The sequence below is a fragment of the Meles meles genome, chromosome 1 (assembly GCF_922984935.1).
Source record: "Meles meles chromosome 1, mMelMel3.1 paternal haplotype, whole genome shotgun sequence".
Taxonomy (NCBI): Eukaryota; Metazoa; Chordata; class Mammalia; order Carnivora; family Mustelidae; genus Meles; species Meles meles.
The window spans coordinates 2,926,636-2,939,524 of NC_060066.1; the positions used below are offsets into that span (position 1 = coordinate 2,926,636).

The 12,889-nt window shown below is 54.0% G+C and overlaps 1 protein-coding gene across 26 annotated transcripts in view; it reads left to right on the top strand.

The window, feature by feature from the left end:
- Positions 1–12,889, top strand: part of PTK2 (protein tyrosine kinase 2) — a 245,726-nt gene that overhangs the window by 129,580 nt on the left and 103,257 nt on the right. For all 26 annotated transcript variants that reach the window (XM_046001796.1, XM_046001805.1, XM_046001597.1 and 23 more), the window contains 3 exons: positions 2,259–2,313; positions 11,190–11,330; positions 11,824–11,901. In XM_046001796.1, coding sequence (XP_045857752.1) covers positions 2,259–2,313; positions 11,190–11,330; positions 11,824–11,901 — 274 coding nt within the window. The remainder of the gene's footprint in view (positions 1–2,258; positions 2,314–11,189; positions 11,331–11,823; positions 11,902–12,889) is intronic.

Genomic DNA, 12,889 nt, shown 5'->3' on the forward strand with positions numbered 1-12,889 from the left:
TAGGCTTCATTTCCACGAAGAAGTACGCCCTCTCTCATTTTTCATGAAACATACAACGCTTTGGGTCCATCTGTAATTTCCCCATTTGTGACAGAGTCTTTGCTTTCCACTCGGCTCTAAGAAAAGTAGATGCATTACTGGTTTGACTAACGGGGACGCTGGTCTCACAGTCGGGAAGAGAACCTCCCCTGCCCTGGTCTTCCCCCCATCCAGAGACTGGTGGCCCACTGCCTCCTCGAAATCCCCACTAGGAGGCCGTGTACACCTGGCTTGTGCTCACACACCTGAAACAGAACACACCCCCGGCCTTCCACTCTCAGTGCATGGGGTCCGCTCGCTCACACATGGCCTGGTGTCCACAGGTCTGATCTCTTCCCTTCTCGCTTCCTCTGCTGCCCGCCCTCCCTGCACCGCTTCCCTGCGCACCTGCCGGCCTTCCTCCCTCCTGCTCTTCCGGTTGTATCCTCCCCCAGCCCCACCGTATATCCTGCTCGTGGCGGAAACCAGTCTCGCCTCCCTCTGCTCAGACAGCAGGGACTCCGTCGTGTGGACCGGACTCTCACCGGACAGGAGGGGCACCTACGGTATTTCTGGAGGAGAGTTGTAGGGACTTAACACTCTCCTTCATCCTGCACCGCAGCTCGTGGCAGGATTTAGCGTTCCCGGTTTACAAAGAGAAAACCTCGGCTTCATAGGTGTTTACTGGGAGCCAGATGCATCCTGCGACCCCGCGAAGACTCCAGCCCAGAGCTCTCCATATGGAAAAGGCTCTCAGTACAGAACAGTTGCCCAGAAAGGAAAGGAGGGGAGACGGTGCTCAGGAACAATGCCTAAAAATCCTAGGCTGTTTCTCTTTACGTCCTTACCGTGCTGCTTCCCACAGCGGCTAGCCCCCAAGCCCTTAAAGGCAAAGTCCCTGTCCAGGAGGCAGCTGGAAAGGGAAGACCCTGGGCGGACCTTTCTCCCTCTTTCACACCCTGTAGTCACAGTAGGTGCTGCTGGTCTGGAAAGGGAAGGAAGGGAAGTTACAAAGCAAAGTGGTTAGAAAAAGAAATGGAGCACCAGGGTTGTAGGAGTTCACTGGTAGGTAGAACCAGGAAACGGTTTGTCCTGGAAGTCGAGAAAGAATTTCAGAAGCGTGTCGTGAACATAATAGCAATGAAAAAGATTGGGAACCGGGACTAATTTTGGATTTAGGGAGCACTGACTGACAGATTATGGAATATGTGGTTGAAATGTTTGGATGTGGGATCAACCGTTCAAACTCCGTGCGCTATCTGTGGTTTCGTTTGTAATGCCAGCCAACTTACAGTCATGGGTAAGGAAGTCATCCCTTTTGTGTTTTTAAAAATACTTTCTATTCAGCTTATAGTTTCCTTAGGTAATTCCGAAGAGATACCTGTGTTTAGTTTCCTCCGTCTTGCTTTTGTTCTGTCCTCCCGGGCTTCCCACAGTGTCTGATGGCGGCAGGGCTTGTTCGATTTTACGAGCACACGAGGGCCATCTAGTGACCAAAAATCCTGGCACACTCGGGACCAAAGGGAGCAGAAAAGGAAGGAGCTGGTCTTTCCGGTCTGTCTTCTTGGCCGAGTGTTTTGAGGCCCGTGATCATAATAAGGGTCAGTCCTGTAGCCTGATCTAAAGAAAATTACCGGAACTTCCAACCTTCCCGCACTCAGCTTTCTGACTTTACGCAAATCATCTAACTTCTTGCTTTTTGCTTCTTATGTGAAACTGAGATGATAAACTTTGGTTTGGTGAATGAGTCCCTTAGTCAAAAAAAGATTACCTAAAGAAAATAGTCAACTTTTAGGATTCATTTAAGGAACTTTTTTTAAGCTTCCCTGGTTTATCCCACACCTTTTCCTACTCCGGTCAGTTTGCTCTGTCCGCAAATATGATGCCACCGAGTTTGAACGGTGTTGATAAGGCAGAGCTTCAGGCAGTGTTTACGCAGACATTGCCATCTGCCAAGAGGCCCAACTGTGGAATGGTTTTCACCAGTGAGGGTTAAGTAGGAAAAAGATGTTCTACTGAAAGCGACTTGTATTAATGTTTTCTGTTCATATCTAGAAGATGATCTTCCCGCCCCTTCCCTGACTGTGCTGGCAAAGTGGAGCCTTATTTGACTTCCTTCCTTCCTGAATAATACGTGGAAGGAGAAAGAATTTAAATCGCATTTATGTTCTTGCAACAATGTCATTATGTTAATTGATTTGGTGGTGTTATTTGTTAATACGCTTCTTTTTATGTTTCAGAAAAGATGTTGGTTTGAAGCGATTTTTTCCTAGGAGTTTACTGGATTCTGTCAAGGTAATTAGAATTTGCTTTCTCACACTCCGATGGCCACGTTATGTAAATACTTCCCTGTGGTGTATGGTTTTCTCTCTTATGTGTAAAAGTTACAACGTAAAAAGGCTGGTGGTTCTTATGCTCTGTTACTAGTAAGGAGACTCCCGTATGCACAGCTCTGTCCCAGAAAGTCACGGTTTCACTTGCTGTCACGTGTGACGCTCAGCTAAGTACAAGCCTAAGAAGGCTGCACACAGTAGATTTTGTCGCCTGTGTCTTTATGGTCTCAGGAATGTTGAGACACGTGGGTGAGGAGGCAGCGTACGGTAGCCGTGTGTGTGTCTGCTCACACATGGGACCATCATGTAAGTGCACTATAAAGATCTCTCTTCTCCCCCTCATGAGTAACTTCTGCAGAGCATTGTCTCATCTCCCTCCCTGCAGAGGGAACCGCAGGGGAGGGATGCCCTGGGGCCCTGAGGCAGGGTTTCCCACCAATCCAGAGCGCATGGCGAGACGTTCAAGTGTGGAGGGAGGGCATAGGCTTCAGTCGGAATAGAGTCCGGCTCATGGGACCTTTGCCATTTATGAGCCTCATGGTCTTGGGCTGGTTTCTGTATTTTGTAGGGTTGGGGTGACTGTTTGACAGATCAGTGTACGTACGTCACCTACCACGGCATCTGTACCGATGCGGTTTACCTGTGAGTGGTGGCTGTTACCACTCGTTTGTCACAGAGGTGGTGGTCTGTCCCGGAACAGCCGTGTGGCAAGCCGTCCGAGCAGGCCGGCGTGAGTGTTGCGAGAGGGCCGGCCTGTTGGTCCGGAAGACCTGCTCTGAGGCCGTGCTGTCTCGGTGAAAATTCCGACTTCATCACCGTGAACTGCATGGCGTTTTGGCCAAGTTACATAATTTTACTGTATTTTAGTTTCCACATGTGTAAAGTGGGGATGAAACCACTTTCTAACACTTGGGCTTCATACAGGGATTAATGAATTTGTAAATACAAAGTCTGAGAACAACGAGCACCGAACTCACTAAGTGTTACGTGGCGGGAGGTGGAGGAGGACTGAACTTCTTACCGACAACGATGAAATGCCAAGTCGAGCGGTTTTTATGGCATTAATCACTTATTTTTAAGATTTTATTTATTTGCAAGAGGGAAAGAGTGCACAAGGTGGGGAGGGGCAGAGGGAGAGGGACAAGCAGAGTCCCCTCTGAGCAGGCAGCCCAGCCTGGGGTTCGATCCCAGGACCCTGGAATCATGACCTGAGCTAAAGACAGGCTTCACCGTCTGTGCCTCCAGGCGCCCCTGCATCAGTCATTTTTCCACAAGAGTTTCTTGGTCATCATGCTGCTGCTGCTTGTTCCGTACGGGTCGTCCACCGTGTCCCATTGCCCGTTACTGGGTCTGAGTGTTGGTACAATTTACCAAACGCAGTCGGTGACAAAGGGCCTGTGTGCGGACCTCTGCGTGCTGCTCGCTGGAGCGTCCCGGAGGAGGTGGGAAGGGCCTGCCTTGCTCGCACAGCTTCTCAGCGATCTAAAAATGGGAAGCAGGTCCGGAAGCGTGTGTTTTAAAGTACTCTGCAGATGCGGTACACGGTCAGGAAGAGCAGAGGAGACCTATGCCGAGAAGGCCTAGGCAGACAGCCCTCGAGTGGAAGGGGTGCCCCTGGGCCCGAGTCTGCAGTGCGCTGGCAGGCGGGGTGGGGAGGCAGCCACCCAAGCAGAAGGCACCGTTCTTGAGCAAACTGGCAGTTCCCCGCACAGAGGAGTGCACTAGCCGGCGTGAAATGAACAAGCAGCAAAGCATGTGAGAACGGCCGTGTTCTGTCGGTGTCTGAGCTGCTCTCAGGTGTGAGCCCAAGGCGGCCTCAGTTGCTGCGCTCTCTTGGGAGCCCCAGCAGATTGCTCTACACTGAAAATGGATGCTCATACCCAAAACAGGGGGCCCCCACCGAGGGGTCACAGATACCCTGGTGCAGGTGTAGCCCAAGTGGCCCGCGGTACCCGGGGAGGTCTGCGAGGGGGCGGGCCTGAGCCTCCCCCAGCACCCCGTCCCCACGGCCGGCTCCCCCAGACCTGGGCTCCCCCCCCCCCGCCCTCGCACAGTCTCCTCAGCAACCCAGCACTGCTGGGGCACGTCCTCCTCTCAGGACTCTGCTCACGGCCTTAATCTTTACTTTCTCAAGTTCGGATTCGCGGTTACTTCCCTGTCTGCATTTTGTCTGCCTGCCTCCACCGTTTTTTAAGATCCCCGAGGGCCCCGATGACACCTGCTGCGTTCTCCACCGCGAGCACCGTTTTGGACATGGTGCCTGGCACTCGGTGACGTTTGGTGCACCTCACTCGGATGACCGAGTGGACAGCTTGCAGAGCGACTGGAAGATGAGTCGAGTTAGTGGGGAGCCGTGTAGGAAGGGCGCCGCGGAAGGAGGGCCTGATCGGAGAGCGGCTCCCAGAGCCCCGCACGCTGCTGCTCCGCGCCCGCCTCGCCGCACATGAGCCCCCTTCCCTGACCAGACTCGTCCCTCCAGGCCCCTTGTGGACTGTTCCTAGGATCTGTCCCAATGATTGTCTTCCCTGTCCTGCTGCTGCCACTGACTCTGGTGTGCCGGCGGCTCTCACGGTGGGCTGCGGGCCTGCTCCCTGCGCGGCTGTCTGCTTGGGCTGGCGGCAGCGCGGAGAACATGCTGGAAGCAGGCAGGGCTGGGGCGGCTGGGGACGTGCAGTGATTGGGCCCGGGTACCGGGGCTTCCGCCGGAACAGAACGGAAGGTGCCGACCGTGGGGAACTCAAGCGAGCTTGCCCTGAACCGAGTAAAGAGCAGCAGCGCTCTGAGAAGTTCGGGCGCTGCTGATTCTGTGGCAAGCGGGAGCCCAGAGTTCAGATACAGATTCATCGAGTGGTTCTCACCGAAGCGCAGCAGAACTCGCTTTCTCATGTAATTTCACCTGCTTTCTCATGTAATTCTGTAAAACACGTAGAGTCTGTTTGGCTTCTTAAATAGCTTCATCGGTCTTAAAAGTTGTGTCACCAGAAAATGTGTAGCTGTGTGAGGTGGTGGATGGCCTCTAAACTTGCTGGGGTGCTCATTGCAGTGTGTGCGAAGACCGACTCGCTGTGTTACCTGACACTGATACAGTGTTCCGAGTCAGATCGCAGTTAAAACACACTTTGCTCGCACTGTTAATACACCTATATTTAGCATGGGGGGGCGGGTGGATGAAAGAACTTAATTATCGTATTCCCACCTATTATTCTTCTATTGCAAATTTTCTTTAACATTATGTTATATAACCTTTACTTCTGGGAAGCTCTACAAGTTCACTGTTGCGAGCAGCATCCGATAACTATTAGGCGACTAATATAAGATTACTTTGTTGTTCACAGTGGCTAAGCAGCGATTTCTGATAACCAAGCTAGTAACTGTTCCACTCTGAAGAAACATCACTTTCTGGGTGGTTTTCTCTGTAGCGGGATCGGTTTCAAATTGAACAGCCTTCACAGGTAGACACCTGGTGTCCTAGATCCAGGCAAACACACAGTGAGACCTGAAACTATGAATCGGGACAGAAAGTGATACACAACAGTCTTGCTTGCTCCAGCCGGTCCTGGAAGTGTACTGAGTCATGGCAGCAGAGTCGAGGACGTTAGATCTTGTGGAGTCGTTTCCTCGCTGTGACAGGAAAGAAACGGTTCTGGCTGCAAGATCCTTCTCAGAAAAACAGATCTAGGGCTCCTCTCAGACAGGGTTTTCTGGACACCGGAGGTTTAGGCAACGTGGAAGTCCAGGCCGTGGGAAAGTGTGGGTCCTCCCTTCTGAGCAGGGGCCGTGGTAGTTGCCAGGAGCCAGGGTCGTTTCTGTGCGGAACTAGTCCTGAGCGGATCCTGGGGCCGCTGTCCTCCCGGAGACTTCTGCTGCTTAGCGCAGAGCCGGGCCCACATGTCCACAGGGTCGGCGGTGTGGAACCCATGTGGAGTTTGCCTCACACCCTCCATGCTGACAGTCATTCGTAGTTGCCACTTTCAGTGCTGTCCCCGCAACTCTGAAATTCCCAGAAATTCCCAGCATGTCAATGCTGAGTGCGGGGGATGGAGCAGCAGCGGGGGCTGGTCACGCACTCTTTGGTGTTCTTGAGCCTCAGGACACAGCCTTGCCAGCTGGTGGGAAAGGTCGGAAGACAGAGTCCTGTGCACAGAGAGCACCAAGGGCGTGAAGCCTGACGTGGGAGGAGGGAGGAAGAGCAGGGCCTGGCCTCGTGTTGCCACGCTGCACCCCACGTGGTCCTGCTGCTGGCCGCTGGTGGAGGGACAGGACACTCGGGGAAGCAGGGTGGGGCACAGCCGTGTCACAGGATCAGCGAGACTGGGCAGCCCCGGGGACTAGGGCGTACCACATTGTATCTGACACACATGTCCATACTCACCTGTCACGTGTCAGTTTATTTTTTTTTACAACTAGCTTTGTAATGTTAAAAAAAAAAAAAAAGACTGGAAAGCAGGCGGTCTGCACACCAAGCCCCCGTGAGGCTCATGAGCACACCTGGCCCCTCCCTCATAATTTCACCGTCTCTCTTCTACCAGAACTTCTGGCTGCAGTTCTCGGTGCTGCACCAAAGGGGACAGGTAATGGGATGGGACAGTGTCCTTCCTTTGTTCTTGACCTGCCCATCCCTTGAAGATACTTGTTAGGCACCCAGTGTATGCTGCCGGGCTCCTGCTCTAACCGGGCCTTATTGACACACTGGGGTGGCCGCAGGGCCTGCCCAGAGCCCTGTCCTCGGGCCCACACCCCTGAAGCCCCGGTCACTCGGCCAGCTTCAGCCCCCAGGCTGATGGCCTCTGGGAGGGGGAGTGATGTTCTCATTGGGATCGCAGACCCTGGCACCAGGCTGCTCAGGCTTCGATCCTGGCTCTGCGATGCAGCTCTGAGATTCAGGGTCTCGGTCGTCTCTGTGCCTCCGTTTCATCATTTGTAAGCTGGGGGGATAGAACTTCTCTGTGGGGCTGCTGCGGAAATGGAGGGCGTCTGGAGACCAGAGAGCAGCCGTGCCCTCCCTGAGCCTCCCGCACTGCCCCAGGATGACACAGCCCCCGACTTGGCCGCCACTCTCTGGGGCTGGACCTGCTCGTCCGCAGCGCCCTTCCTCCTGGCCCCTGTAGCCCCGAGGCAGCTCAGGCACGGTTCTGGCCCAGTGAGATGATTCCGTCTGCTGAGCTCCCAGGGGCTGGAGCTGCAAGGTGATGGCAGTCCCGCTCCTGGCCACAGTGTATCCAGAATGTAGATGGTCGCCTGGGGGGCTGTCGCAGAGGTTCAGGCAAGAGTGAAAGCGTTAGGGAACACCGTGTGCTTCTTGTGAAAGCACCTGCGGCACGTGGGGGTTTAGCGGGGTTGAGTGGGTAGGGAAAAGGGGGGTCGGGACGGCCACCTGGCTTCTACCTTAAGCATCTGGGAGGTCGGCCGAGATGGGGGTGCTGAGCCTGGAGGGCGATCCCAGGTTCTCTTCGTGGCCCGTCAGCTCTTGGATGTGTGGGAGGTCCCGTGGAAACCTCAGGTGGGTGGCTGGGTGGGGGGATGTCTGACACTCCGGACACACCTTCAACTGCTCGGCTTTAACGAGAGACCTCTGTCTCTCCCACTTGGGAGAGAAACCTCTTCCGGGTGACACATTTTGAACACATCGCACAATGAGCAGGTGTCAGCGTGGAGTGTTGTCGGTTGTTTCTAAACAGGTGGCTCGTTGCTGCCACAAGGCAGAGAACTGGCTTCTTTTCTGGACCTCTTTGACCGGGTTTAGTCGCCACACATCATTACTCATCTGCTCTGAGTGAACGTTCTTAGAGGTGCGAGTGACCACATCGACTTTTTATCAACGTTAATAAAAGCGATTTGTCGCTGTGTTCTGGTCCCCATGCTCCTTGGGCAGCTGTTCTTTGCAGCTGCTGCCGTATTCTAGGCTATGGTGTCCTGCTCTTGTAGGAAGAGTTGGGGGCCTTCCAGGGCTTTCTCTGCGCTGGTTTTCTCCTTCAGTGGGCGCGTGAGCACTCGGTAGCACTATGTCCTGCCTCAGGCCATCGAACTCAGAGCAGTCAGAGCCGTCTTCCCGCTGACATGCTAGTGAGTGACAAGCCCTCGCTTAAGGGACAGACCAGATTTTACTTCCACGTTGTCTGTTTCAGCGTCCTTAGGCTGGAGTTGTGCTCTTCCTCAGGTCTCCACAGCCGGTCTGCGCTCTCCTGGCAGAGAGCTGGACCTTCCAGGCCACAAGAATGTTTGCAGAGCCCGGAGTCACAACAGCTCTTACATGCCGTCCCAGCCTGTGATACGAGTGGCCTCTTCAGCCCCTCGACTCATGGCCAGTGCTTAGATGGGCATTCCCCAAATATGTTTCCCAGACTTTTCTTTACTGAGCCTCCAAGGGTAACCGTTCATTTTCTGTGTGAAGGTCTGCTCGCGAAGCCTTGCTGACCTTGAGCCTGTTTCCCTTCTCTTCAGTTTCGACCGCGTGGTCTACAGCTGTCCTTAGTCCTCGGCAGAACGCCTGCAGCCCCGCACTGTCCTGCCGGCCCGGCTGCGGCGCTCCCTTCTTTCCCGCCTCCACTTGGTTGGGGGGAGCCCTCTGTGACCCCTTCAGCTGTGGCCCTGCCCTCTCCTGGGCTCCAGAGCTGTGTGCAGCTGTCTGCCTGAGCGTTCAGGTCCAAAGACGTAAGGGTCGCACCCACGTCCAGAATTGGTGTGACTCTCTTTTCACCAAGCTTGCCCCTTCTGTTTGCCCTCTGTTCCATCCAGAAGCCTCGTCCCTCGTCCTGCCCAGGTGCCTGTTCTCCTGCCATCCGTATACAGTCATCCGAGTGTCCCAAAGGTCCCCAGCTCTCTCCTCTGCCATCAGCTTTGAGTCTGTGCCGCTGGTGTTTCTTGGGTGGCCTATTCCAGGAACGCGGCTGGTCTTTTTCTCATAGCCTCCTCCACACCCGTGGGGCAAGAGCAGCGCAAGCCTTTAGAATGGAAGGTCACGGGCCATAGGTCCGGTCCTCTGCCTGCCCTGGCCTCTTGCACTTGGTCTTCATCCCCACGACTGCCGGCCGCCGGCTCTCCGTCCTGCTCTTTGGCTGAGCGCCCAGCTGTCAGCTCGCTCCCTGCAGTGTCCCACATCCAGTGATCCCTTGACCCCACGGTGGCCTTCACGCCACTGCAGTGGGCTGTCACCTCTGTGTGCGCTCCCTGGCAGGCCACCTCCTGGCTGCCTGAGCAGCCACAGCCCCCGACCTGCTCAGATGAGCATGTTCGGTGGGATGAGGCCCTCCACCTCCTCTCTGCCCGCCACCCCCAGCCTCCCATCTGCTGGCTCGGATTCCTGCCTGAGCTCCCAGCCAGGTCCCGGGTCTCCGCCAGGACCTTCACCGGCTGGTCTGTTCCCCACGGGCCCACCATTTCAGTTCATGGGAATTCCCGCCTCTCAGGACATGGTGTTGGTTCTGTTTTTCAGAATAAACCTGCTTCTCACCCCTTTCCGCTTCTGTACGTGCACAGACTCTGCTCACCTTCTCGAGTACTGTACTGTCACCTGCTCGGTCCCCCCGGCGTCCTTCGTACCATTCACGGCAGCCGGTGGGTCAGTTCTCGTGACTCTGCCCGAGGCACCCAAGGACTCTGTCTCTTCCGGGGGTGAAAGCCGGGGGCTTCCTATGGCTTCCCCCAGCCCTCTTCCTCGGACCGTGTCGTGCATCCTCTGCCCGCTGCCCTCCCCAGGCTGCTGCTAACGCACCACGGACTCTGGGCTGCCTGGAGGGCCCTTCCCTCCGCCACCCAGATGCTGGCAGTGCGGAAGCAGAACACTCAGATGCGCACCAGCGGTCTGGAAGTTCTCTCGTCCCGCCACATGGAGAAGGGGCGTAGTTGTTCCGCCTCCTTCTCTGCGTGTGAATACATGTGCACCTGCGCTCACACGTACCTGCGTCAGCCCCGTCAGCGGTGCTCTCCTTTTAAAGGCCTCTGTACTGCACGTACAGACTGTTTCACCCAACACCGTGATAGGGATTTTCATGTCAGTGAGGTATTTCCGCACGACGATCTTGAGGGCCGCGTACAACGTAGGCAGACAAATTATGATGCGTGTAACCCAGCCGCTGCTGTAAATCCTTCTGCACCGAACCTCCTTGTTGCTGAGTCCTTGCGGAGTTCTCCAGTCATTTCTAAAGACCAATGCCTTGGAATTTAATTTCTGGATCCAAAGTAGGTTTTTTTTTAAGGTGTTTGATTTGTATCTACTTACCTCCTAACAGTGGGTGTGTGAGTACCCTCCCAGCTGGGTTTTGCCGGCTCCCCATCATGTGCATAGATAGGATGTGTTTTTTATTTTATTTTTTATGTTTAATTTTTTAAGACAGTATGTGCTTTTTAATGCCTGACCTTTTACAGCATGTTCTAATAAGCAAATTATTGCCTTATACATTTCTGTTTAAGAAGTAATTCTTGGAGGGGCGACTGGGTGGCTCAGTGGGTTAAGCCTCTGCCTTCAGCTCAGGTCATGGTCTCAGGGTCCTGGGATTGAGCCCCGCGTCGGGCTCTTCGCTCAGCAGGGAGCCTGCTTCCTCCTCTCTCTCTGCCTGCCTCTCTGCCTACTTGTGATCTCTGCCAAATAAATAAATAAAATCTTAAAAAAAAAAAAGGAAGTAATGCTTGGAATCACCGAACTATGTACTTAAAAGGGTTAGGATGCTGTATCTTACACCGTGTGCATTTCATTGCAGCTGCTTAAAAAGGGATGTGGCGTTTCACCGTGATGTGGACAGAGGTGGGAGCGAGTGTGGGAGGGAGGTGGCGTCTTGGGCATTTGCTGTTGCTGCTGTGTGTTGGTGACTCTAAAGTGACTTTCGTGATTTTATCGCGCAGGCCAAAACGCTACGGAAGCTGATCCAACAGACGTTTAGACAGTTTGCCAACCTTAATAGAGAAGAAAGTATTCTGAAATTCTTTGAGATCCTCTCCCCGGTGTACAGATTCGATAAAGAATGCTTCAAGTGTGCTCTGGGTGTAAGTGTGGGGACGTGGGAAATGGTGGCCTGGATTTCGTTTCTTTTGCTTTCTCTTGTCCACAGATGTCTGAATTTCTAATTGAAATCTGACTGTCACATGTTTAACAACATGAAAATACTCGTCATTTTCCAGTGGGGAAAATGCAAACAAGCAAATGTATCAATGTGAGGAGGAAGTCACCTTGCTGTAGAAGCACTCCTGTGTTGATGATTAGATTTCTTTATTCCAGCCCCGTGATACGCTAATTAACTGTTCTCTCTGGGCTAGTTTAACCATTCAGAGAGCTTTCCAAAGAGCCCGTTGGCTTCAGACCCACCGGATATGGGTCAGTGAAGTCACAGGTGTTCTGTCGTGCTTGGCTAGGTAGAGGGAAGGCCAGCCCCCCAGCCCCCCACCCCCGCCTTGCTCCTTGAACATGTTTGTGCTTTCATCTAAAATATTTCTTTTCTCTTCTGGGAACTTCGTCGTCACCTATTTCACCCTTCAAAAGTCAAGCTGGATTATCTCGGTAGAACTGGCAATTGGCCCCGAAGAAGGCATCAGTTACCTCACGGACAAGGGCTGCAACGTAAGTCTGCTTTGGGGACGTCTCAGGGCTGCCTGTGCACTGACCGTCCTCACGCTGGACCCGAGCACAGACAGGACGAGTCCCGCCCCTTCCCAGTCTCTGGCACCCTGCCCGAGAGGGGACGCTGTCCTGGGTTCTGCATCACCGATGAGCTCTTCGTACATGCCGCAGCGCCCGCCAGGTGTTCGCAGCGAAAAAGCAGGGCATTCTGACCCCCATCACACACCATGACAACCCATTCCACCTGGAGGGTCGACCTACCCGTGGAAGACAAGTAACACAAGTCAGACAAGAAAACACCGGGGAATATCTGTGTGAATTTGGAGTAGGAAGAGATTCCTTAAACAGCATTTACAAAGAGCTAACTCTAAAAGACAATTCTGATAAATTAGAGTACGTTGAAATCAAGAACTTCTCATTGAAAGGTAGTAGAAAGGCAAGACAGATAGTTGCATTAATACATTTGACAGTAGACTTCTAAGCGGGGGGAAGCTTGGCAGTAAATCGCTAAGTGAAGGGCAGACAACCCAAGAGGATACCCAAGTCGTCTGGAGGTAGATGAAAAGGTGTCGCGCCTGGGAGCCCCAGGGTGACGCGCAGCGTGCGCTCTTGCGTGTCTGCTAGGATGGCTGAAATGAGAGAGAGCTGTAATGCCAAGTGTGGACGAGACGGTGGCCCAGCCAGAGCCACCCTGCGCCAGTGGCAAGGGCGGCCATCGGTGTGAGCTCTGCGGGACAGCCCGTGGCATCATGTGTGTTCACTGCTTACAGATTGTCGGCGTCCCAGCCTTTAGGTGCGAATTGTGGTCTCCTGGGTTTGCTTGCAGGGTTGTCTCTGTCCGTTTTACATGTGAGCCTTTAACCATCCTGGATTCCACCTCGAGTACTCTGGCGAGGTCACAATGGGGCCCTGAACGTGGGCAAGGGAGGCCGGCTCTGGAGGACGGACGTGGCCACGGTTTCCACCTTGACTCACTCTCATGCTGGCC